The sequence below is a fragment of the Equus caballus genome, chromosome 25, assembly GCF_041296265.1.
Source record: "Equus caballus isolate H_3958 breed thoroughbred chromosome 25, TB-T2T, whole genome shotgun sequence".
NCBI lineage: Eukaryota > Metazoa > Chordata > Mammalia > Perissodactyla > Equidae > Equus > Equus caballus.
In genome coordinates this window covers 42,045,466-42,072,069 of record NC_091708.1, presented here as the reverse complement: position 1 = coordinate 42,072,069, position 26,604 = coordinate 42,045,466, and the positions used below count along the sequence as shown (strand labels likewise).

Here is a 26,604-nt window from a genome sequence, read left to right as displayed (position 1 = left end):
CTCGTTTCTCCCCCAGAGCTCAACTGCTGAAGAAATGCCTTTCATAAGACAACCATCATAAAGTAAAACTCAGAAAGGATTTTCGAATTGTCCTGTCTATTGCTAACTTTTAGAAGTAAAATTGAACACACAATAGAGAGGATTATGTTTTACTTTAAAAAACAGTGAAATTTAGGGGGCCGACTGCACGGCCGAGTGGTTAAAGTTCTGTGTGCTCTGCTTCGGTGGCCCGGGTTCATGGGTTTGGATCTGGGTGTGGACCTGCTCCACCTGTCAGCCATGCTGTGGAGGCGTCCCACATACAAAGGGGAGGAAGACTGGTACTGATGTTAGCTCAGGGCTAATCCTCCTCAATCAAAAAAAGAGGAAGACTGGCAACAGATGTTAGCTCAGGGTGGATCTTCCTCACACACACACAAAAAAGTGAAATTTAAAGTTTTTTTTTTTAATTACAACATTGAAAACAGAAAAAATCCCAACTTTTCAAATGTCAGCATCTGCCCTTCTAGCAAGCAAGATGGTGTCAGAGGACAGATCAAACAGCAGCAGGGCAGCGAACGAGGCTGAGGAGTTCGGCAGGCTAGCTGCGGCTTCACCACGGGCACTAAAGGACATCGGATCAGTCGTCGTGAGGCTTGACGGGTGCGGACATAATGACCTGTAACGTGCCTTCCACATTTAAAATTTCACATTTATGAGTCATTCATTACTTGCCATGACCTTAAACTTGTTTTTTCCCCCATGAAACTGGCACTCTGGTGGCTAGGAGAGTGGAGAACTTGCTGAGAAGCAAAACCGGAGCTACAGTGATTAGGCCAAAGACAATCCGGAGACGGCCAGTGCTCCGAGCTCCCTCCTTGATTTCACGGTCTGTTTTGTTGGTTTTCCCTTTCTTTCAATTACAAAAGTAATACAGGTATGCTGCAAATGTTCCAAATAATACAGAGGGCAACAAAGTAAAAATCTTCCATAAATTCTTACCTGAAGCTTGACAAAAGCTAAACCCAGAGGACGATGCTGTCGTGGTGCTCGCCGAGGTGGCACCAAACACAGAGCCACCCTGCCCGAAGCTAGGGCTCTGGCCGAAAGCGATGGGTGTGCTTTGGCCAAACAGCCCTCCTCCTGTGTTGGCAGAAGACTGTCCGAACGAGAAGGAACTGGAGCTACTGGTGCCTGAAGAGGCACCGAAGACATTCCCACTGGTAGACGTGGGGGCAGAGGACACCGGCTGACCAAAGGCGGGCACTGAGCTGAACCCAGGCTGACTGAAGGGAAAGCTGCTTGCGGGGCTGCTGCTCGACTGTCCAAAGGCTGGGGCCTGCCCAAACGTCGTCTGTCCAAAGACCCCTGTGGCAGAGGTGCCAAAAGCCGGACTGCCAAACCCTGAGCTGCTGACCTGGGGCGGGGCAGTTGCCGTGCTGGCGATGCTGCCTGTCTGCTGCCCAAACAGGCTAGGTGCAGTGCTGGCTGCCACCTGCCCAAACATGGGGGTGGCTGAGGGGGCAGTGGCTGTATTGCTGGTGAGCTGGCTGAAAGCTGAGCTAGAACTGGCAGCAGGTGGCTGAGTGAAGACAGATGAGCCAGAAGTGACAGTCCCAAACACAGCTGGCTCCGTAGCTGGGCTTGGAGCAACACTGGAAACGGCACTGGAGGCTGCGGGGGGGCTTGATGTCTCTACAGCCAGAGGGGCCGCATTTGGGACTGTAGCTGCTGTGACGGCAGTCTGCCCGGGCACCGGAAGGCTGGAAGCAGGAGATGCCAGTTCCACCTTGACGTCAGGGAGCCTGGTGGCTGCGGGAGCGGCCTCAGTGGAAGGGGCTATGAGACTGGTGGCAGACGCTGCAGCACTGGGGCTGCCGACAGCAGGCTGGGCAAGAGCAGGTTCTTTTTTAACAGAGTCAGAAGGTTGCAGAGGAGCCTGGGGAGGCACGGCCGACTGTTGTTGCCCTAGGAGCGAGGCTGATGATGCTGAGACCTCACTGTTGCCTGGCTTCTCAGGCGAAGCTGATGACGGGGCCTCCTCTGTGCTTTTACCAGAGGACACAGACAGGGTGGAAGCAGATGTTGAATTCAGGAAGCTATCAAATGGCAATATGGCGAATGATGGAGGAAGGGGAGTGGCAGTGGTAGCTGATGGTGGGGCAGATGGGGGCAAGCTACTACTCGTCTGTTGGCCTCCAAAAGAAAAAACAGGCTTGCTGCCACCTACAGACATCCCACCAAAACTGACTACGCCAGAGGCTATCGCACTGGGGAGTGACAGACCGCCAAAGACGCCAGTGGAGGAAGTGCTCGTGCTCGTGCTCGCTACAGCTGCTGGTGCTACTGTGGTGGCGGTCACAGAGGAGGTCACAGGGGGCTCCACATGCTTCCCTAACACTGGAGGGCCAGTGAAACTAAATCCCGAGGGCACAGTTGAAGCCTTGGTTGGCTGTGCACTAGTTAGGCTTGTGGATGAAGCCTTACTGGTTGGCTTTGTAGAATCATCTGCTTGGCCAACCCGCAGTCCTGAGAAACTACCCAGAGTCTCTCCAGCCAAGGGACTCGGAAACAGAAGCTCTTCCACCTTGGACGGCGGGCTTTCCAGCTTGCCAGAGGGCGTGGAAAGAGCACTTCCAGGAGGTGCGACAGGTCTGCTGCCCGATGGAGCAGACTCTCCTGGAGAAGCAACGGCAGCGCCAGTGGTGTGCGGTGCTGTCACTCCTGAGGGAGGTGAGCTTTCAGGAATGGTCTCGTAAAAAGGTTTGCCTCCCCCGCCAAAGGAGAATGCGTCGAGCTGGTTTGACTCTTTAGTGGGGGGTGCTGCCCCTAGCAAGAAAAAGAAATTAGGAATGGGTTGGATTGAGCAAAATACGACCTATCACACTTCCTGACGAGCTCTCAGCCAAAGTCTCTCTCCTGCCCTGACACAGTCAGGGAGAGCTGGCTCCAGAGCAGTCCTCCTCGGGGAGGACGGGACAAACGCTTCTCCCTGGGAACGTCAGTGAGCTCTGAGTCACCTCACTGAGGCGAAGAGCACAAGTGCTGCTTTTACAACCATTAAATCACAACAAACACACCATAGCCAGAATACATAGCATGTATTCTCCCAGAACAGAATCAAAAGGCATCCTCCCTTCTTTTCTCCTGTGTGTCCTCTCCTCAATGACATTCTTGGCACAGTACTAGCCTATGGACCTCCAGATACACCAGGAAATGATCCAAAATGGAAGTTTTTCCAAGCAAATAAAGTGCCAATCTACAATCATTTTTCCGCACAATTAAGAGCTACTTCCTAGAGCTCTCTTCAGTAAGTGGTCTTACGGAGGCAGCATGGACTACTGGTCAAGGACAAGGGCTCTGGAGCTGGGCACTCTGCCACCTGCTGGCTGTGCAACTCTGGAACAGTTACTTTACCTCTCTGGGCTTCACTTTCCCCATTTGGAAAATAGAGATAGTAACAGTACCTACCTCACAGAGTTGTTACAAAGATTAAATGAAATAAAGGTAAAGTACACAGAATAAGGTCTGGCCAAACAATAACTTGTCAGTAAATAAAAGTAATTAAAATTTTGTATTTACAAACTAAAATTAGCCTACTGCAAGGGTTTACTGGTGTTCCTAACTGCATATTATTTTAAGAAGTCTGGCTGTCACGAATTCCCAGGAACACAGCAAAGCCCCTACCAGCTGTGCGTAACTCCAGAAGACCTCCCTGTATCACTGGTGTTGTATGGAATTGTTTATGGTTTTGGATTGTTGTCTATCCGTGTATTAATGAAAATGTCTATAATTACCATTGTATTTTACTACTTTTTTATTTTACTTAGGATTTTGACAATCGTCTGTTCCTCTCCAATCTTTTTACATCGCTGAGTTGTTTTCCCCTAGAAAGTGAGGCTGGGGAGGAGGTGGCTCTTGAGCGTACTCTGCCGCATCTAAGTGGCCAGAGGTTAGAAAAGCATTCCAAGAATCACTGTCGCAGAGAGAAAGGAATGAAATCAACAACGCTTTAAGTGCCACATATGGATCAGGTTTAGGAAGTCTGCTATGTTTTCAGCTCCCTAATCTCTCTTTAGGAGATCCCTTTTTCACTAAAAAACTTCTACCACTTGGGTTGGCACATAGAAAACACTCAAAAAATATTTGTCGAATGAATAGATGAAAGATGGTCATTGTGTTATTTATTACAGGGAAAACTTGGAAACAACCTACATGTTCAACAGGTGAATAGTTAAATAAATTATGGCATATCCACAAGATAAAAATTATGTAGCCATTAAAAATGACATTTATACAAGATTTTCAATAATATTGGAAAATTCACAAGAGATTCTGTTAAACAAAGTAAAATGAAAGACCAAAATCCCAGAAGGAAATAGAACTGCAATGGTATGAGTCAGGGGTCCACTGTGTGATTCCAGAACATATCACTTCCATAAGAAAAGGTTTCTTTTTAAAATAAAAGAAAATAAACTTAATTACTTAAACTGAGAGCTGGAAGACACTTAAAAAATGCACTTGGTTCTTTATAGGTCCTCAAATTCTTTTAAATGTTAAAAATATGCTAGTTGATGGACTTGTAACAACACATATGGGACCGATGTGTTTGCTGATAGGTTATCAAGGAAAAAAGATGAGTTTGGTCTTTTATTTCTGTAATACTATGTCTATCTCACTCTATAAATTGAAGAAATTTTAAATTGCAAACAAAAAAAGATGAAGAAAATAATTTTAATTCACATGTTAACCTTCACATTTAAAGCACAGCTTTGCTTTTCTTGAAGCAAATCTTTTGCCTGTTCTTAATAATGAAGATAGACAGAGGTCCTCCCCAATAGTTTCTTAATCCCGCCCATTTCTAACACATAATATCAACAGCAATTTATTGCAGATACTTGAAGCAAGGCTAAGCAAGCAAAATGTCGAGATATCTGTAGGAAAAGCAGCTGCACTTGCGTGGGGGAAACGGACGTAACACTGTGCTACGCAGACTGTACCTTGCGTGGCAGTGAAGTTAGAAGACGGTGCTGGCGTCACTATCCCGAAATTAAAGCCAGTCCTAGGAAGTGGAAGAAGAGAAGTTAAGAAGGAACAAACCGCAGGCACAATGTTGCCTTTTAATATCACACTTTATAATTCATTCACAAAATCTGCTCTCAAGGAATTTACAATCTAGAAGAGAAACAACAGAGTAAAAGCACAACTCTCTGCAGCAGTAAAGCCACGCCAAGATCTCCAAGCAGGGAGAGGCACTTTGTGGCTAAGAAGGGAGCAGCAGTTGCGAAGGCCGTGGAGGGAGGGCTGCGCTTTCCACGGCAAAGGTTTGGGCGGGGACCTATTCCAAGGAAAGCAACGTAGTAGTAGTAGAAATGCACTAGGAATGTGCCCTCGGGAAAGGTGGCAGAGCAAGTGGCCCTGCCCGTCCCAGGGAAGGAGACAAGCTGGGCCGGATCAGGGAGAGACTCTTATAACCCACCCCAAGGTCAAAGAGCACGTCAGGAACGCTCCAGACCACTAGGGGGGGACGATGGAGAGCATGGAACAGAAGCTAGTGTCTCTGCTGTTTTGACAGAACTCTTAGTTCTACACTGGGAAAACTGACTTCAAAACCTTTTGACTCCTTTTATCATCTCCTCTCCCCTCCTGCACATTTTCCTTACGTTGTGAGCAAAGACACCATAGCCAAAGAGGAAAATTCGGCTCAAGTATGAACCAGAATAGACTATCCACTGTGATAAAAGCTAAGAATTAAATATCTTATCATATTTTAAAAAAACTCTCTTTGTCTCAACTTTGGTGAAGAAATTTTATCTACTGGAGGTAAGCCATTGACCCAATGACCCAAACCTTTTCAGCTTATTTTTAAAATGGGAAGAAGAGTACCAGTTCACAGAAGTAAAGATTATCAGCATTTGTGAAAGATGCAGTAACGCCTGGCACTGACGTACTCTTTAAAATTTGCTCCAAACTATCTTTACAGCTAAAAAAAATATATATATACATAAAAATGTAATTTCCCCCCTCAAATTCTAACACTCTCTTCTCTCTCTGTGTTACGTTGCAGATGCTTAAGAAACAAATTAATTCAGGAAAAAGAGATTGTGATTAATATGATTCCAGTTACAAAATAATAAACTGAAAGAGGTTTTTCTAATGGAACTGAATGTGCAACCCTTCCATGGCAAAAAATCTTTGGAGAGGTTTTTATCTCAGCCACACAGAGCCCAACTCCACCCGCCAAAGGAGAGGAGCTTCGGCCACTTTCACAGATTGCAACATGAGTGCTTGTAGTACAGAGAACAGGCTCTCTCCCCAAGCTTAAGAAATGTTTCCCTTGGAATGAAGGTTAAAAGATTCGTTTTTAAAAATGACTCCACTTTACAAGTACAGCCATCATCACTTTGTAAAAAATGAATCAGGAACAGACTTCCCCACATCTTTCTAAAACCCAAATTTTCAAACAACTACTGTCTTTCATGACCTTCTCTCAGAGTCTGGTATATTGACCTCTCAGTGTAGTAATGCCAATCCAAATGTCATCTAGCCCCCAACGACGCCAGAGGGAAAACATCTCTGTGTGACAAACTACATCAACCACAGACTCTGACACAGACCCGCTGCCCAAGGAAAATGAAGCTCATCCTAAACAACAAAACAAACAAACACGTAATAACATGGGTATAAACTAGGATTGAAAAGGGGAAACAGATTGACTTTAGGACATTAAGCTACCGCCACTATCATCAGGTGTATTATTGCAGTGATAAGAACTCTGGGTTCATGTACAGTTAATAAGCATATAAATACATCTACTGATTGTAAGATTTGGGAAAGCCACCTATAAGGGCACTGACGATTTGCCACAAAACTTAAGTTCATTACTGACCCTGATGGAGAAAATGAGAAAGGCTTGCTGAACTGCCCAACAGCAGACGATGGTGTAGAAGTCACAGAGGTTTCAATCTTGGCTGTCCCCGGCCCTGAAATTATGGAGAAAAATAAGAACATTACAAAAAGTCAGTTAGAAACACTGCTCCAGTCTGTGATGCTCTGCAGCACTGTCTGTGTGGTGCCTCTCAGAGCGCAGCTCCAGGTCTGGGGGCCTCACATGTGCCCTGTGACAGTCAGCGGCCAAGCGGGAGAGCGTGTTGCCTAACTTATGCTCCAGGTCTCTGAACTTGTTCTTTGGCTCTGTCAGTGTTAATTCCAAAAGAAGACATGTCACAGTCTCCTTTCCAGAAAAGATATCAAAATAATTCTAGAGGAGTTTAAATTTAAAACTTTAAAAAAGTAGATTTATAATTACTGAAATATACTAAAGGAAAAAAACCCCAAGAGAAACAGGTTAATAAGTTAAATACCTCTGAGTAGTGACTTTAAGGCTATTTGCTTTCTTCCTACGTTCTGAATTTTCCATAGATTATTTTGTATTTGACAAATAACAGTTTTCTTTTAAATGAGAAAGGTAATACACGATTACTGTGATGCAGAGAAGTGCAGAAAGTTAAAAGTGCAGCCCATCACCCTCCCCACACTCGAGTTCACTGTAATTACTCACAGTGTGGGGTATTATCTTCAGTCTTTCCCCTACTGCTCTACTTTTAAAAGGGGGAGGAGAATGGGAAAACTGCATTTAAAAAGCTCAAATCAACCCAAACCAAACAATAAGAAAAAGTATCTTCTCCTTAAATGAGTATGGGGCAAATACTAGCAAAATTATTTTTAAAACTACTATAATACATATGGTGTGTACAAGGATGTTTAATGCAGCCTTGCTCATAATCTTGAAAAGTGAGAAACAATCGAAACTCTCAGCAGAGTGCTGGTAAAACTTAACAGGATGCCACGAGACAACCAAGTCCTGGGGTGCCGTTAAAATGAGTGAGGGAGAGCCGTACCAGATCTGGAGAGAAGAACGGGATAGTCACTGGAAGGGGCTGAGGGGAGAGGGGCAAACAGATTACAAACCATACATACAGGATATGCCTATTTATTTTAAAAAGCAACAATGAAGTAACCTCAAGAGATACACACCAAGTCGTTAAGGGCTGTCACCTCTGGAATACAGAGCTCACAGGGCAGCTTTCACTCTCTACACTGTGCATCTCTACCCCATGGACTTTCCTGTGGACCTGGAACAGTTTTTTTTTGTTTTTTTTTTTTTAATTGAGTTAATGATAGGTTACAATCTTGTGAAATTTCAGTTGTACATTAATGTTTGTCAGTCATGTTGTAGGTGCACCACTTCACCCTTCGTGGCCACCCCACCTTTCCCCTGGTATCCAGTAAACTGTGGAACAGTTTTATAATCAGAAAAACAACGAAGATATTTCCAGTGTTAATCAATAAGACAACTATTCTATAGAGGTTTCAGAAATGCTTTTTTCCTCCCTAAAGAAATTTTTTGCAAACTTTTAAATAGTGTGTTTTCAGGGAAATTTTCCTACCCAAAAAAAGTTCTTTTCTTTTGATTATCCAGCAAGTGAAAAGAGAAGCTAATACCTAGTAATGAGAGAGAATATTTCAAAATCATCACTGAAGGATGAACCTGAGAAACTTCTCTGCAAGCAAGTCATGCTAATAGCATAAGACATGCATTCCCTTAGATTTCCTTGACTCTTCACTTCAGGAGTGACAAAAAGCTCGCCGATGAAGTCTTTGAAAGAAATTAGGATATGTGATCTCCCAAAAACTTTTTCTAAAATATTAGCCAGAAATGGAAACAAATTTCTTAATCTAATAAACAATTCAAAACTCTCTGACAATTCCACTACATTTTTCCTTTCAATATAAAGCTTTAGATCCCAGTCAAGGAGTGCTATGATCTCCTTCTCATGTAAGGCTTACATAACAACCGTAGTTCTGCATTAATCCAAATTCCAGAACACAACTTTAGCTTATGCAGTGGTTTTCTTCTGAGTGCAAGGAATATTTACGGAAGATAAATCCAATATCCAATCAGAAAGCTTCTGATTACAGAGGAAGTGACAGTGATTGTCTGACTGAGTAGAGATTATGGAAAGCAGGCTGCTAATGTGTGAAGCTCAGCATCTCTAACAGACTGAACTTGGAGACCCACTTGAGAGCATGAATCAAAATAAAGGCCAGAGTCCAAGAGTGTGGTGAAAACACAGGACTGCAGGCAGCACAAGACCCTTGAAGCAGAAAGCAACACGCGACAAATAAGAGTGGGTTATAAAAAAGAAGCCACCAAAAGGGGATGCTGACGAAGACTCCACACGAAAATTAGGTTACACATACAGGCGTGTTTCTGCTTCAGGTGGGCTTGGGCACCGGGGACGCCTGGTCACAGCACTCACTAATTTTAATTAAGAATATTATGCTTGAGTAACTGCTGGAAGTATGTGAAGCCATAAAATCTTTTAATATTGACCTTACATCCACTCTGAGATCTTACAATGTAACAGATTCGTTTTACTTTCCGTGTTTTACCGGCTTTTGAATTGTCGTTGTGAGCCAAGAGAATTTTTCATTCCTTTTACTAGAAGAAATAGAGTGTTCAATGTTCCAATCCACTTCTCTCTAAACCCTGCTCATCCAGCAAGGCAGGTAAAGACAATACTTTTGCTCCTTTTTAGGAAAAACATTTAAAGGAAGGTCTTCTCCTATTGCTTTCAAATTTCAGAAGTCTGCAGCGCTGCTGAAGGGCTCACTGACTTCCTGGAGATTCTTCATCAACTGAGGCTTCTGGATATCTCTTTACTTATTTCCCATGTTAACTGCCTTTGTGATCTAGAACAATAAACTCTATTGTGGACCATTTCTTTCACCTTTATTTACACTAAAACAAAAATGCAAACTGACCTGAAGCTTTATCACCAGATGACAAGTGAGTGGCCGCTGGTGTGGGCCCAGATAGCTTTAGGGAATTGATTAGCGATCCCTATAACAGAACATAAACAACGTGTTTATATGAAACCACTAACCATTCCCTGGAATAAAGGAACATGTAAAATGACAACATAGTTTAAAATAAGCAAGCATAACCACTTTTTTAGGTTAATTTTTTTAAGTTTCTATTTAAGTCGATATTTTTAAGTGCTTACCATATGTAAGAGATCCTATCAGAGGATGGAAGCGGTAATATTCTGCAAGCTCCAAGAAAGCAGTCATGCCTGTCTAGCTTGTGGCTCTTTTCTCAGTGCCTGGCACATAAGCTGCACTGGAGTATTTGGCAGACGAATGAAGAAGTAAATGGATAGAATGGGTTCCGGCTCTCAATAAACGTATGCTAAGGTTAAAAAGCAAAGCAGTTTGACTGATCCCTCTCCAGTCACTGTTCTTTTACTCTTGTTTGTCGTGACTCATACCTTACCATGTGTTCTCCAAGGTGAACATAGAAATCTCCAGAAGAGTGACCAAACACTAAATGCTTAAATGCCATTTAAGTCACAGCAAACTGAGGAATAGAGAGCCATGTTTGAAAAGGCGCAACAGGCAAGTTCTGATGTTCAGTCTCCAACACAATCTAAAATTACTTTTCTCAGAGACAGACAGAAGAGTTGCAGAGAAACCAGGTTTTCTCAAGGAAGCTTCAGAGACAGCTTGATCAAGCTTTCAGGCATCTCCTAGTTTTCTTCTGGATTGTTTAACTGTTTACAATATTGTGGGGGACTGGAATTGGCCACCCCAAGATACGTCTCTTTGGCGTGAGGATTATTTCAGACTAGTTACTTTTACAAAACTGCAGACAGGAAAGCAACTCTGAAAAGTAGAATTTAGTTACCCCTTGTTAAGAGACATTTACATTGTAAAGGAAATCTCCACCTGTAAAGGAAGGAATCTCCCTCTCTGTACCAGGAAGAAGGGGGATGAACTTATCTCTAGAAACTCTTATCAATGTGGAAGGCAAGGACTTAAATCTGCATCTTGTTTACTGTACTTGTCTGGTAACCTCCTGTAACTGATTCCCCCCACCCCCAACATCATCCTTTGTCTTTAGCTGAGGAGGATATTTAAGGTGGTGGCTTCAGCCATTTTGGTGAGTTGCTCAGGTTGCCTGAGCCTCTCCCATGTATACATGTTATAAAGCTTTGTTTAATTTTCTCCTGTTATTCTGTCTCGTGAATTTAGTTTGTTCTCTGGCCAGAAGAACCCACAGCGGGTACAGGAAATGTCTTCCTCCTCTACAGTTATATACCCTATTTTTGTAAGAGACAGTGTTTATCAGGCAAAAGCCTGAAAGTAGACATAACAAACATCACTGACTAAGCAAGCTCTGAAAAACAGATTGCAGGAGAAAGCAAGAGAACCTCTCTCCAAATGCTGCTCCTGAAAGGTATGTGAAAGAAGCAAAAGAGAGGAAGAAGGGAGAAGACCTGGTTCCAGCTCTGCTTCCACCACTTACTAACCGTGTGAGCTTGCAGTAGTCACCTGAGCCTCAGCCTCTGCATTAGTGAAACGTAGCTAAATACCTGTCTATTGCACTTGGTTGTTGTATCGGTTAACTAAGATAATGTTAAGTGCGAGTAAATTGCAAACCCAGATACTCCATACAAATGCAAGGTACTGGAATTATGACTCAAGATTACTACACGCAGAATGTCAAATGGCCAAATGAGGCCCTGACTGACACACTATGTCAAGACTGGCATAAACTGCAGGGCAAGGATCACAGGTCTTCGTTAGACTCATAGTTTATTTAAACAAAATGAGAAGTTAACACAGTATTGTCTTCAGTTGCAAAGACAGTCACTGCATGACTGTTACAAAGCAAAAATCCATGAGTTACCTGCTTAGCTTGGTTAGCAGCCACCGGGGTCAACACGGGGTGAGGTGTTTTGGCTGCAGAGTACGGCACTGAAGAACTGAAAAATACAAAGCAGACACTCCAGAGAAAGGCATGACTGGGTGAAAATCACATTCGCCCTTGAGCCAACCTTCTGTCCAAGAAATAATACCAATTTTAGGTAGACTATATATGTCTGGGACCCTAACCACAGTCACTTGACATTTTTCTGACAGAAGAATAAACTGTTTAAATCAAATTTGGGTCTTTAGCATAAAAGTCACGGCAGTGGCTTTAAAACTTACTGTGTTCCTGCAATCCTAAGAAAAAAAGTCTTAGCTATTCAGAAGTAGATCTTTCTCTATCTGGAGAGTACCCCTCTCCACCCCCGCCTCCTCTACACTCCATCTCTAGTTCTGGACCACGTGAGGAATTCCTGATCCTCTTTTCCAAGCCTGAGAAAACGTTCATCAGGATCTATGGGATGCACACAATGTGCTGCATATATGGCTCAGAGGTGTTACTCAAGGAAGAGGTCTCAGCTTCTCACAGCAACCGTGCCCAAGAGCCTGGTGCTCAGCAGGTGGGCACATGAGAGTCAATGTGCCACGTTCCGTTTCCAGCCTGCACCTTCGCTACAGTGTGAAAAGTGCATCCATTCTCTGTAGAAAGAGCTCTCACTGTCTTCTGTCAACCCCGAACACACAATGCAGGGACCTGCTGTTTCAATACTTAGTGTTGATAGGCGAGGAAAAAAAAACCCACCTCTTTAATGTAATCACAGCTGAAAGCTCTATTCGTGGTCCTGGGAACAATTTTTTCAATGGGTTTACCTGTGCTCAGACCAGAGCTACTCTGACCGCTATGTATAGCAGCAGGAGCTGTAGGATGTGTTTTTATTTTTCAGAACTCCCCCAAGATTTATAGAGGATTAATATTTCTCCATCAAAAAATTAACTTGAAAGAGGAAAGAAAAAATAGGCTCATGCCTCATAGAACAAAATCACCCAACAAGCGAGCAATCTTACAAGCACCCCGGGATTCTCTGCTGGAATAACACAGGAGCCCTCCCACACAAACACTACCAATTGAGAGAAGAAAAAACGACGTTATTTCCAAGAAACAAAAGCCCCTTTATTTTTAACTGAAGATAGAAGAAGCTATAAGCGTGCAGCTCTCTGAAGCAACACATCCCCGCCCCCCGAGCCGTCCCACCAAGCAGGTACTCAGGGGCAGCGGCCCCTCCCCTCCACTGAATCTCCGACAGAAGACAGGCCTGTGCGAGAGAGGCTGCTGGGGCCGAGGAATCCCTGGGCAGACAGCGCACTGGGACAGAGAAAGGGTTTGCATGCAAGAGAATCACAAGGGAAATGAAAACCTTCCATGCTTTCTCAAAGACCAGCAAAAAAAAATTAGAAATAAAAATAAAAGCGGCAACTTACCGAATTTTAGAACATTTTTTACACCCAAAATTTAGTTATGACATGATGGTAAATTAAATCACGCACGAGGCAGATTGAGTATAATTACTGTTTGATTTACTTGTGATAATGCTACGAATCTCTTGAGTATCCTAAATCCCCAAACTATCAAATTAGGATTCACAGTACCCATACACCGGGCCACGTGACAACCCTGCAGAGAAATGCTGCTCAGCGCAATCAGCATCAGACCAACTGACTAGATCGGATCCACCATGATGGAAGAGTGCAAACGGGATGGTTGGTGGCAAAACAGTTAAGTTCATGTGCTCCGCTTTGGCGGCCTGGGGTTTGCTGCGTCAGATGCTGGGTGCAGACGTATGCACCGCTTGGCAAGCCATGCTGTGGCAGGTGTCCCACACATAAAGTAGAGGAAGAGGGCAAGGAAGTTCGCTCAGGGCCAATCTTCCTCAGCAAAAAGAGAAGGAGTGGTGGTGGATGTTAGCTCAGGGCTAATCTTCCTCAAAAAAAGAAAAAAAAGACTGCAAACAGAAGAGAAGAGAATACTACCAAATAAACACGTTCACAGATTTGCGCATGATCATGAACCAAAACAATGGAAATCAACAGCTAGAAATGTTCAACAGAAGATGGAAAAGCCAAATTCAAAACTATCATATTTTGGATGACTTTCGAGCAATACAAACCTGAAAGAGATCATCAGAAATTCATTTGACATGCTCTGTTCCACAAGTGAAAACAAAAATCAAAGGACCACAAGCAGAAAATGGCACTGTAACACTGCTCCAAAGAGACACACACTGCATGTGTCTACGAATGACATTTACATTACTGGCGGCACTCGAGGGCTGCTTAGAAATGAGTAAGGCAGTCACACAGCTTTGCTGGGAAAGATGATTCCAACAGAACCAAGGTCCTCCGACTCTCCACCACCCAGGCCACTCGGACAGAAATTAAATATTAAATACGATGAACACGGAAAAATGTCACAAAAAACCTGTTTCAAACATCATCTTGAATTATACAAGAGTCATTTTTTCCTCTGTTTTTTGCCACACCCTATCAGCACTACTTGCTGACATAGGCAGACAAATGACACACGTTCTAGGCATGTGTACTCTACACACAATTATAAAATTGAGTTACGACTGTGAAGCATTACAATGTCACCCAGGCCCTTTCTTAGTGGCACCTTAAACTGTAATCAACTCTAACGAGGTAAATATTCATACTACTGCTGTGAAGGAGCCAACTACTCATCCTTTCACTTATGTCAACATTTTAAAGGGCTTAAAAAACAAGAGACTTGGTTACGTTCTATTTTGGTAAATCCTAACCATTATCATGCATATCTTTTTATACATTCATATTTGACACAGCGAATCTAAACTGTGAAAGCTACTAAAGTTAACCATTTAACGAACTACGAAGTTTTTGGTAATAAAGGTGACGCAAGTAAGCAGACAGGACTATTTATCAACAGCAATTAAAGAAACAAAAAAATCAGGAGAGAAAAAGAAAGAAAATAATAGAGGCTATTGAAAACAAATGCTCTCAGTTCATTTTTTTCACCTGTCAGGTTGGCAGTAACCCTGAAGTTTGATGATCAGGCGAAGACAAGGGGAAGCGGAGAGTCATAGATTGCTTGTGGGAGACAACTGATACAAGCACTACTGAGAGAAGTCTGGGAATAATTGTCAAGATTATATGTACACGTACATGTATATTTACACACACATATGGACAGCTCCTTCAGTTCAGCAGTCTTGTATTTGAGAATTTGTCCAACAGATACAGCTTCAAGTGTGCAAAATGATCTATGTACCCAATTATTTACTTTAGCATTTGTGGTAACAGCACAGCAAACAGGTGCACCCCAATGTCAGTCAGTAGAAAAGAGAAGCTCTCAGTTCATCTGCAGGAGTTTCTCACGTCCATCACTGCAGACTGTAACTGCCAACTACTGTGCCCTACTGGCAAATTTTATTCTTTGAAGATTCAAATATTTTCCAAAATATCACCTAAAAGTCTGCTAAATCAAACTGCAGTTCCTGCATGAATATGTAGGTGCTAAATACCTTCATTGGAACTGCGCTAGAGCTTTGAAAAAGACTTATATTATACAGGAAAACAGATTCTGTTAAGAAGAATTTATAATGACATGGAAAATGTTAACAATTAAGTTTCATGATTAAGCTGAAAAAAGAGGTTACACAGCAGCATGCATTCAAATTTTACTTTAAAAAACTAATCTTTAACACAATAAAGATGAATAAACATGCACACAGTGATTAAACATTTGTGGTGAGAATAAAGCTGATTTTAATTTTGTTCTTTTACCTGTGTTTTTTATAATGTCTACAATGAACATTTGCAGTAAGAAAAATAAAAGGATGAAGGTTTTTTAAGGTTATGGTCAGTACTGAGGTTATTTTTAAAGTGGGGCAACATCTTTAAGTCATTGGGGGAAAAAACTATCAACCTAGAATTCTCTACTCAGTGAAAATATCTTTCAAAAACAAAGGTGAAATAAAGGCTTTGGTAGACACACAAAAGCTGAAATAATTCAGATCTCCACCTGAAGAAAATGTTAAAGAAGTCCTTCAAGCAGAAGGAAAGTCATACCAGATGGAAAGCTGGGACTAAACAAAGGAATGAAAAACACCAGAAACAATAACTACACAGATAGGCAAAAGATGTTTTCTTCTTTTTAATCTGTTTAAAGGATAATCAGCTCTTTACAACAACATATCATGCGGTTTATAACATAAGGAGAAGTAAAATGTACAACAATAGCACAAAGGCAGAGAGAGAAGAATAGAATACTCTTATAAAATTCTTATACTATATTTTTCTCTTTTTTGAGGATGATTAGCCCTGAGCTAACTACTGCCAATCCTCCTCTTTTTGCTGAGGAAGACTGGCCCTGAGCTAACATCTGCGCCCATCTTCCTCTACTTTATATGTGGGGCGCCTACCACAGTATGGCTTGCCAAGTGGTGCCATGTCCACACCCGGGATCCGAACCGGTGAACCCCGGGCCCCCGAAGCAGAACGTGCAAACTTAACTGCTGCGCCACCGGGCCGGCCCCTCTTATACTATATTTTAGTTGTCTATCATTACTTGAAGACAGACTGTACTTAAGTTAAAGATGTATACTATCAACTCTAATGCAACCACTTAAATAACACACAGAGTTACAGCTAACAAGCCAACAAGAAAGATAAAACAGACTCATAAAAAAGAACCCAAAAGAAGGCAGAAAAAGGAAAAATGGAATCAACAACAAATGGGATAAAGAGGAACAAATGGGATAAATTTAACCTACCATATGCAATATAGTAGGTTAAAAGCCAAACATGTCAATAATCACATTAAATGTAAACAATCCTAGCACTCCAATTTAAAGTCATAGATTGTCAGATTGCATAAAAAAGTAAAGACCCAACTAAATGCTATTTATAAGAAATCCATTTTAAATATAATGACACAAACTAGGTTCAAAATAAAGGGTGGAAAAAAGATACCACACTAGCACTCAACAAAGAAAGCTGGATTAGTTACATTAATATAGGAGAAAGTAGATTTCAGAGCAATTAATCTCAGCAAGGATAAAGAGGGTCATTTTGTAAAGATAACTGGGTCATTTCATTAAAAGAACAGAACAATCCTAAACATTCATGCAACTAATAACAGAACTTCAACATGAAGCAAAAACTGATAAAACTGCAAGGAAAATAAGCAAATCCACAACTGCAGTTGAAAATAGCAACCACACTCTCAATAACTGATGGAACAAGTAGACAGAAAACCACTGAGAACACAGAAGACTTGAACAACACTATTGACCACCTTCATTTAATTGACATTTATAGAATGCTCTAATCAACAAGAGCAGAATACATGTTCTTTTGAAGAGCACACAGAACATTTACCAAGACGATTGACATTCTAGGTCAGGAGCTGGCAAACTACAGACTAAGGGTCAGCTGCCTGTTTTTGTAAAGTTTTACGGTAACACAGCCATTCCCATTTACTTACATATTGTCTATGGCTGCATTCAGGCTACAAAGGCAGAATGGAGTAGTGGAGACAGAGACCACATGTCCTGCAAGCCTAAAATATTTCCTATCTGGCCCTTTAAGAATAATCTTGCTGATCTCAGTTCTTGGTCATAAAGTCTCAACGAATCTAAAGAAATAAGGTCATACAAAGCATGTTCTCTGACCACAATGGAATTAAATTAAAAATCACTAACAAAAAGATATCTAGAAAATGTTCAATTATTTCTAAATAATACTTTAAAATAAACCCACAGGTATATAAAAAAAGAGAAAGATAAATTGAAAAGTATTTTGTTTTGTTTTGTTTTTGTTTTTTGAGGAAGATCAGCCCTGAGCTAACCACTGCCAATCCTCCTCTTTTTACTGAGGAAGACCAGCCCTGAGCTAACATCCCAGGCCGTCTTCCTCTACTTTATACATGGGATGCCTACCACAGCATGGCTTTTTGCCAAGCGGTGCCATGTCCCTACCTGGGATCTGAACTGGTGAACCCCGGGCCGCCGAGAAGCAGAACGTGTGAACTTAACCCCTGCACCACCGGGCCGGCCCCCAAAAGTATTCTGAAGTGGATGAAAATGAAAACACAACAATATTCAATATCTGTGGGATGTAGCCAAAGCAATTCTTAGAGGGAAATTTATAGCTTCAGATGCCTATATAGAAAAGAAGGGTCTCAAATCAATGACCTTAGCTTCTACCTTAAGATGATCTTAGCTTTTTATGGTAGAAAGAGTAAATAAACCCAAAGAAAACAGCAAAATACAATAATAAATATCAAGTAGAAAAATATTAGGGAAAAAAAAATATCAATGAAACCAAAGCTGGTTCTTTGAGATTAATAAAATTGATAAACCTCTAGCTAGATGGATCAAGAAAAAAAAAAAAAGACAAATTACCACTAACAGGAAAGAAGGAAGTGAAATCATTATGAATTCTACACATGTTAAAAGGATAATAATCAGGGACTATTACAAAAAACTTTGTGCCAGTAAATTTGACAACTCAAATGAAATGGACAAATTTTTTGAAAGACACAAACTACCAAAGTTCACTCAAGAAGTAGATAAACTGAACAATCCTATATCTTCTAAAGAAACTGAAAATTCCAAGCCCAGATGGCTTCATCAGTGAATTCTACCAAACATTTAAGGATGAAATAATAACAAATCTATATAAACTCTTCTGGGAAATTGAAGAGGAAGGAACACTTCCCATCTCATTCTATAAGGCCAGCATTATTCTGATACCAAAATCAAACAGACATCACAAGAAAAGAAAATCTACAGACCAATATCCCTCATTAAGATAGACTCAAAAATTCTTAAAAATTTTAGTGAATTGAATCCAACCATGTATAAAAAACGGCAATGCACCATTACCAAGGATTGATTTAACATTAAAAAACCAATCAATGTGACAAGCGTACCGAGACAATTCAGTGGGGGAAAAGAACCTTTTCAACAAATGGTGCTGAGACAACCGGATATCCACATGGAAAAGAATGAAGTTGGACCACAATATCACACTAGCTACAAAAATTAACTCAAAATGGATCAAAGACCTAAATGTAAGAGCTAAAACTATAAAACCTGGAAAAAACATAAGTGCAAGTCTTTACGACCTTGGACTAAGGCAATGGTTTCTTAAATACGACATCTAAAGCACAAGCAACAAAAAGAAAAAATAAACTGAATTCCACCAAAATTGAAAACTTTTCTGTTTTGGGGCCGGCCCTGTGGCTGAGTGGTTAAGTTCACGCATTCCACTTCGGTGGCCCAGGGTTTCACCAGTTCGGATCCTGGGCATAGACATGGCACCACTCATCAGGCCGTGCTGAGGCGGCGTCCCACATAACACAACCAAAGGCACTCGCAACTAGAATATGGAACTATGTCCTGGGGGGCTTGGAGGGGAAGAAGAAGGAGTGATGAAGAAAAAAGATTGGCAACAGATGTTTGCTCAGGTGCCAATCTTTAAAAAAAAAACCAACACTTTTTAAAACTTATTTTAAAGATTTTTATTTTTCCTTTTTCTTCCCAAAGCCCTCCCAGTACATACTTGTATATTTTTAGTTGTGGATCTTTCTAATTGTGGCACGTGGGATGCCACCTCAGCATGGCCTGATGAGCAGTGCCATGTCCACGCCCAGGATCTGAACCGCTGAACCCCTGGGCTGCTGAAACGAAGTGTGCGAACTTAACCACTCGGCCATGGGGTGGCCCCCTAACAAAAACTTTTGGGTTTCAGAGGACACTATCAAGAAAGTGAAAACTAACCAAACGATGGAAGGACATATTTGCAAATCAAATATCTGGTAAGAGATTTGAATCTAGATTATATACATAATCTTACACCTCAACAATTAAGATAAATAACTCAATTAAAAAACGGGAAGAGGATCTAAACAGACATTTCCCCAAAGAAGACAGAAATGATCAATAAGCACATGAATGGACACCCAACATCATTAGTCATTAGGGAAATGCATATCAAAACCACAATAAGATACCACTTAACACCCACTAGGATGGCTGTAATCAAAAGGATGGACGAGAGGAAATGCTGCTGAGGATGTGGAGAAACTAGAACCCTCATACTTTACTGATGGGAGAGTAAAAAGGTGTAGCTGCTTTGGAAAATCGTGTAAACTATGTTTAGCTCAAAAAGCTAAACACAGAATTACCATATGATCTAGCAATTCCACTCCTAAAACATTACCCAAAATACTGAAAGTAGGGTCTCAAACAGATCCTTGTACCCCAATGTTTCCTGTAGCATTATTCACAATAGCCAAGAGGGGGAAACACCCAAGTGTCCATCAACAGATGAATGGGTAAGTAAAATAGCATATATATATATATACAGTGGAGTATTATTCAGCCACAAAAGGAATGAAATTCTGACACATGCCACAACATGGATGAACCTTAAAAACTCCAGTGAAATAAGCCAGATGCAAAGGGAGGGAAGTGGGGAGTGGTGACTTATTGTTTAATGGGCACAGTTTCTGTTTGGGACAACGAAAAAGCTCTGGAAACGGATAGTTGTGAGAGTTACACAATACTGTAAGTGTACTTAATGTCACTGTATTGTACACTTAAAAATGGCTAAAATGGCAAATTTTGTTTTATATATATATATATATTTTACCACAATAAAAAATAAGCAAAAGCTTCCTGTTCTACCTGTTTCTACCATTCCTAACTCTAGCCTTTTTGATCAACTCTGATTATAAGAACCAGAAGCTTCCTGCTAAAACCATAGGTTTACATAACTATTTGCATTTATCAAAGGACACAGAATTTTATAGCAAAAAATGTAAATTTTACTATACGTAAATTATGCCTCAATTTTTAAAAAATTGCTTTAGTTAAAAAAAACAAACTAAATCAGATCAGGTTACTTAACTGCTCAAAAAATCCAATGGTCAGCCAAGTCCTGCCAAGGCTTAGGAGATGCTACATGCCACACCTGCCCCGGTCCTACTCCCTGACCGCATCTCTGGGTGCTCTCCCTCTTGCTCCAGCCACCAGGGGCTGCTTGGCTCTTTCTTGAATCTGCCAGACACGCCCCCACTACAGGCCCCGGGCTTGGGGCTTTCTTCCTTAGGATATTCCTGAGACCTGCTCTCTTTACTCAAATGTCAAGTGTCAGAAGCCACTGAGGGGCCAGCCCCAGTGACCTAGTGGTTAAGTTCGGCACACTCCGCTTTGGTGGCCTGGGTTTAGCTCCCAGTCTCAGACCTACACCACTCATCTGTCAGTGACCATGCTGACAGATGGCCACATACAAAAAGAGGAAGACTGGCAGTGGATGTTAGCTCAGGGCAAATCTTCCTCAGGAAAAAAAAAAAAAGCCACTGAAAGGCAGAATATTACATAAGACAGGAAAATCCAGCTTAATGGTAAAAGAAACATGGTCTGGTGTTTCTGAGGTATTTCAGCCATTAACCATGTGTGAGAAGAGCCTTCCTTGGCCACTCTATTTAAAATTGTAACCCACACCCAGACAACTGTCCCTAAACCCTTCCCTACTTTAGTTTTCTCCATCATACCTATGCCCATCTAAAAAGTTGTATTTTACTTATTTACTCCACTTATCGTTGTCTCTCTGTGACTAACAAGGACAGGGCTTTTTTGGGGGTGTGGGGAGTCTGTTTTGCTAACTGCTCTATCCCCAGCACCTACAACAGTGTGTGGCACACAGAAAGTGCTCACTGAGTATTTGCTGAAAGAATAGACGAATGCCAAAATTTCTGAAAGGAATGCTGTGTCTGGCGTGTTCTGGTAAAAACAAACAAGATAAACCAAAAATCCCACCTCATTTCTAACCTCATTCGGCCCCACTTCTTCACACTCCACTTCCTGCCAGGTCTCTAGCCATTCGGGCCTTCTTTCAACTTCACCTCGAACATGCTCTGCTCTCTCCCAGGTGTGGGCTTTCACACATCCTGCACCCTCTGTCCAGAACACTCTCCTCTCCGCTCCGCCTCGCAACTTCTGCTCACTGTTCACCTTTCAGCTAAACCATCTTTTCCTTACTAACCTTCTTGTCACCCCCGGACTCCATCGGATTGCCTCACTATGTGCTTTCTCAGCACCTTGTACTTCTCCCTCGCTGAACTTACCATACTGCACTCAAATAACTGCTGGTGCAACTGGCAGTTTAGCAGCTGTCTCCTCGCTAAAGTAGAAGTGCCCCAAAAGCAGGCACATGGGATGTCTTATTCACTGCTGTACCCTAACACCCAGGGCAGTGTCGTGCTCACAGCAGAGGCTCCGTAAGAATCTGCTGAATCAAGTGACTAGGCACACTGGAGAGGAGTCTCAATAGCCATGGTTTGCCTATAAATCTTCTTCTTTAAAACAGGACAGTTAGTCAATGAATATGATGGATGAGCCAATGAACATCCGATATATCAACGGCAGAAATATGTAAGCTCATCTTATAATAAATTTTCTATAAGATAGTACTCAGAGAAAGTTAAACACAAAATTAAATACTTAAAACACACTTAGAAAACTACTGTTTAACAGAATCTGAAAGTAATTTTATAATGAACACATATATATAACATATATATAATGAACAGAGTTCCCTCTCAAGCTTTCTTACTGGGGGAGGTGGTAAATACCAATTTCCATTTATCAATTATGCTTAGCATTTACCTATTATTCAGTAAGCAGTTATTAAAAAAAGACATTCCAGGCACCAGACTGGGCATACAAGTTAAACAACTCTGCCAGAGTCCAACTCTGTGGGGAAAGGAAAAGAAAATTTCTTCAAGATTCCTTTTTAACTTTTGTGTCTATTTTTCTTAAGTCAGAAAAAAGGGCAAACTCAGAATTGCTCCTCTAACAAAGCCCTCATCGCAGCTCAGCTCAGATGAGGCCTCTGACGGAAACAAAGCTGGAAGAAAGGCGAAGTGCAATCCCCAAGAGGCGCTTCTCACGCACGGTTAATGGCTAAAACATCTCAGACATACCAGACCAAGTTTCTCTCACCATTAAGCTGCACTTTCCTGTCTTGTGTAATATTCTGCCTTTCAGCGGCTTTTCTTTGCCTTCCCCACACTCGGAATCTGGCCACCATCCCCAAACTTTAATACATGGTTCTTTCCCTTGAGAAGTTTGCGACAACCACAAATGCCATCTTGGTCTAAACAGCATACCAAAGCTTCAAGGTCACTACAAGATAGGAAAGTGGGTAGGCTTGGTTTTGGCTGTTAGAGTGGCCCTGAGATAACTGAGAAATTCCTGGAACAGGCAGTGTTGATAAATGGACCAATGTGGGAAAAAGAGAAGGCCAGCAGACTAGTGAAGCAGGGCCACTCGATAAAGCCAAAACAGACGAGTGAGCAGGCCCGCTCCGTGGGGGTGGCAGAGGGTGGGCATGATATGGAAAAACCACGAGGTCTCTGGCTGCTCGTCTTGTGGCTGAACTAATCACGGACACTAGACACTCATTCCCTGCGCGACACTGGCTCTCGTGCTCCCTCCATTCAGACTGAGGACCGGCCCTCAACTCCTCCCTGTGCCACAGGGGAGGTGGGGTTGGACTAAAGAGATCACGGCCACAGAACACACAGAACAGAGCCCAGGCACAGTCTCTGGACTGTGCCATCCAGGACAGTGGGAGGGAGGCAGTGCCTTGAATTCTAAACACAGATTCCGACTAAAGAAAAGGAAGCTCCAGCAGCAATGATCCAACTTTCAAATAAGGCATGGAAGGGAAGCTCGAAGTCCCCAAACAGAGCCCTGCCTTTTAAAAGACTGTTTTTTCATACAAAAGGCAAAAGAAATTTGAAAGAACAGAAATGCCTGGAGAGAGGAAGTGAGGGAAGAAACTGTCAGTCTCAAGATCACCACTGAGTTTTAAGACTCCACAGTCTTCATTAGAACTGAAGCATCATCTCTGGAACCCAAAGAGTACTAAAAAAAAAAAAAATCACCCCCTACATGCAACTTAATAACCCTAATGTGTACCACATGCAGACTTACTCACGGCAGACGCACACTGAGTATGCATCACCAAGACAGACTTTAATGGTTTATGAGGCAACAGTTACTGGCAAGTTGAAGAAGACAATCTCCCAAAAATCCACTTACATACCTAAGATTAGCTGTGTCTACCCCTCTTGTAACCTAAAGCTCTGCAGGCAGTCACACTGTGACAGCAGCAATGCTGCTCCCTGCAGGCAGGGCCTCGCTATTGCAGAATCATTCAGTGGCTGAAACTGAAAAGTAGCACCATTCATACCTCATCACCGCAGAAGGGGGTGTAGGATTATTCTTCAATTCCTGCACATTGACCACTTGAGGGACATTCTTCAAAGTTGATTCAGTCAAAGTACTCACAGCTATTTAAATAGACAAGAGAGAGGCATATTAATTGCCGTTAAGGATCAAAACTTCTGGCCAACTAGATGGCAATAACCAGGACACAAACTCACGCAGAACACAATCTTACTACATAAAGGAAACCTACGCTAGGCAGTTCTGCTGTACTGTGTTGAATGGACACCTGGCATACTCCATTCGTAAAGATTATGGGATAAGGCTTCATGCAATTTAATAAAATATACTAGTTTAGGGATAAAGAACTCCCTGCCAGCTTTCACAGAGCAGAGCTAAGATATCCTGTCACGTTGTAGGCTCATCCTGGAAAACAGCAGACAGACTAGAGGAGTAGCAGCATTCAGACTAAGCATTTCTGCCGTCCGTCCGTCCGTCCATTCTTTCATATGAGCCTATTACTGCCAGACTCTGTTAGGCGCTGGGAACACAAAAAATGTCTAACATATAGCTTCTTCTCTAAAGGAGCTCATGGCTTGGTAAGACAAACACAAGGAGGAAAATGTGGAAACTGGAGCTTGGACAAGGGAGGAAGAGGCCAAGCGGCCTGAACTACGGAGTGGCAACAGGGGCTGACTGATGCCTGTCTATCTATCTTAGGCTCGTCAGCTTTCACATCTCTTTTTCTGTGTCCTACAATTTAAAACTGCATTCCGAGCCTTACCAACATTTTATAATTAACTATTAAGAAGGTGTGAGCAAAGCTCTTAGATCTCTCTAGCATGCTTCTGGCAAAGGTGAAAGCTGTAGCCCAGGTGGAACGCTTTCACTCCCTCCTGCAGAGACACCGTGCCATGACCACACATATCTCATCTTTCACATTCAAAGGGGCCTGCGCCTTCGAAAATCTTGCCTCCAAAATGACAGCAGAGCTCACACTGCCTCCTGCTGAGAGTGGAACAATCCTAAGTCCTGGCAGACTTTCAGTTTATAAATAACCGACTCAATCAGCTTGATCTGGGCCTGCTCAGCACAATGCCAAGACTGCTCGGTCCAAGTAATACTTAAAGAAAACATCAAAGGATTCTATTTCTTCAGAAGGCTCAAAGGTACTTAAAAAAGTTATCTTGTTTATGCTCTTTTATATCTATTCTAGATGCCTTAATAAGCATTCTAATACTTGAACTTTTCTTAGAAATCATTTATTGCTGTATATAACAGTAATTCTTTTTTGTCTAAAACCAACCACCATGTCTTTTTATTTAGTCTTTTAAAAAGAACTGTCTAAATTGATAGTGTTCTAAGCAGTGATAAGACTAAAAAGTTTTATTCACTAAAACAAAAATATTTACAGCAGAGTTTCTAAACCTTGGTACTACTGACGCTCGGGGGCTGGATAATCCTTGGTTGTGGGGGTGTCTGGTGCATTTTAAGATTTTTTTTGTAGCATTCCTGGCCTCTACCAACTAAATGCTGACAGCATTACCAACTGTTGGGGGGACGGGATAAAACAGCCTCTGGCTGAGAGCCACTGGCTTGAACAAACTGATAACTAGTGATAACTGCAGGCCTTGAGGCCAACCACCTAGAATCCTGCTGGAGAGAATTTTGGATAGCCACAAACATCGACAAATGCAAGTGCTGATCAGCTCATTCGAGCCTCCGTCCGGAAAGGCTAAGTTTGCAATCTTAACAAAGAGCTGTGACGCAAGAGAAAGAGCACAGGCTGGAGCGTGGGTTCTGCTACTTACTGCTCGCATAACCTTCACCTCTCTGCACCTTACACAATGCAAAAGCAAAACGGGCAAACTGCCAGCACCACCTCACAGGGTGGCTGGGATCCGTAAGAGACTATGAGACAATTCTCATGTTATTAGGTGATCTAATTGCAAAGATTAATTTTGGGCTTAAAGCCTATCAATTTTATCAAAAAAAACCCCCACTGATTTCCTACTTAACCAAATGTGGCAGATCTAATACCTCCCTTTGAAAGGAAAAAGTTTCAGCTTCTGCTTTCTTGGAACTCTCTCCCAAAACAGAGGAGAGTGCTGCCACATCAGTCCTCTCTTCTGAAGGGCAGCAGAGAGAGTCCGCTGTTTCACGGCACCTGTAGTCCTGGCCTGTGACTCGCCCCCTCACAGTCAGTCCTGCCTAGGTGCGGGGTGCAGTTTTTACCTGGCACCTGGCTGGCCATCTGCCGTCTCAAAGCTGCAGCGGCGGCTGCCTGGGGTGCTGGGATGGTGTGGGAAGGACCAGGTGCACCATGCTTCACGGTTTTTGTTGCAAGCATTGTGCTGTCAGCCCCTTGAGGAATAATTTTATTACCAGACGTAGACACTGAGGGAAAAAGAAAAACTAAGTAAGAGAGTGGGTCAGACAAGGGGAATACACAAAAGTTAAAATGGTAAATTCTCCAGGTTAAGTTGCAGGGAAAATGCTAAGATTAAAAATCCTTAAGCATTAACGCACATAGAAAAGTACCGGTAAACTGACAGGCTGGCACCTATATATTTTCAAAGAGGCCAGATGAAATTTGCCTGCCCACCTCTATCAGCCAAAATACTTTACACAA

The 26,604-nt window shown here is 42.2% G+C and overlaps 1 protein-coding gene across 8 annotated transcripts in view; it reads right to left on the bottom strand.

Annotated features, from left to right (window-relative positions):
- NUP214 (nucleoporin 214) overlaps window positions 1–26,604 on the bottom strand; it is a 97,472-nt gene that overhangs the window by 27,926 nt on the left and 42,942 nt on the right. For 4 of the 8 annotated variants that reach the window (XM_070250868.1, XM_070250871.1, XM_070250867.1 and 1 more), the window contains exons 23-29: window positions 26,208–26,369; window positions 23,998–24,097; window positions 11,735–11,810; window positions 9,808–9,886; window positions 6,869–6,962; window positions 4,980–5,041; window positions 982–2,808 (exon numbers count right to left, since the gene is read on the bottom strand). In XM_070250868.1, coding sequence (XP_070106969.1) covers window positions 982–2,808; window positions 4,980–5,041; window positions 6,869–6,962; window positions 9,808–9,886; window positions 11,735–11,810; window positions 23,998–24,097; window positions 26,208–26,369 — 2,400 coding nt within the window. The remainder of the gene's footprint in view (window positions 1–981; window positions 2,809–4,979; window positions 5,042–6,868; window positions 6,963–9,807; window positions 9,887–11,734; window positions 11,811–23,997; window positions 24,098–26,207; window positions 26,370–26,604) is intronic. The other 4 variants (XM_070250872.1, XM_070250874.1, XM_070250870.1 and 1 more) reach the window with 1 other exon arrangement.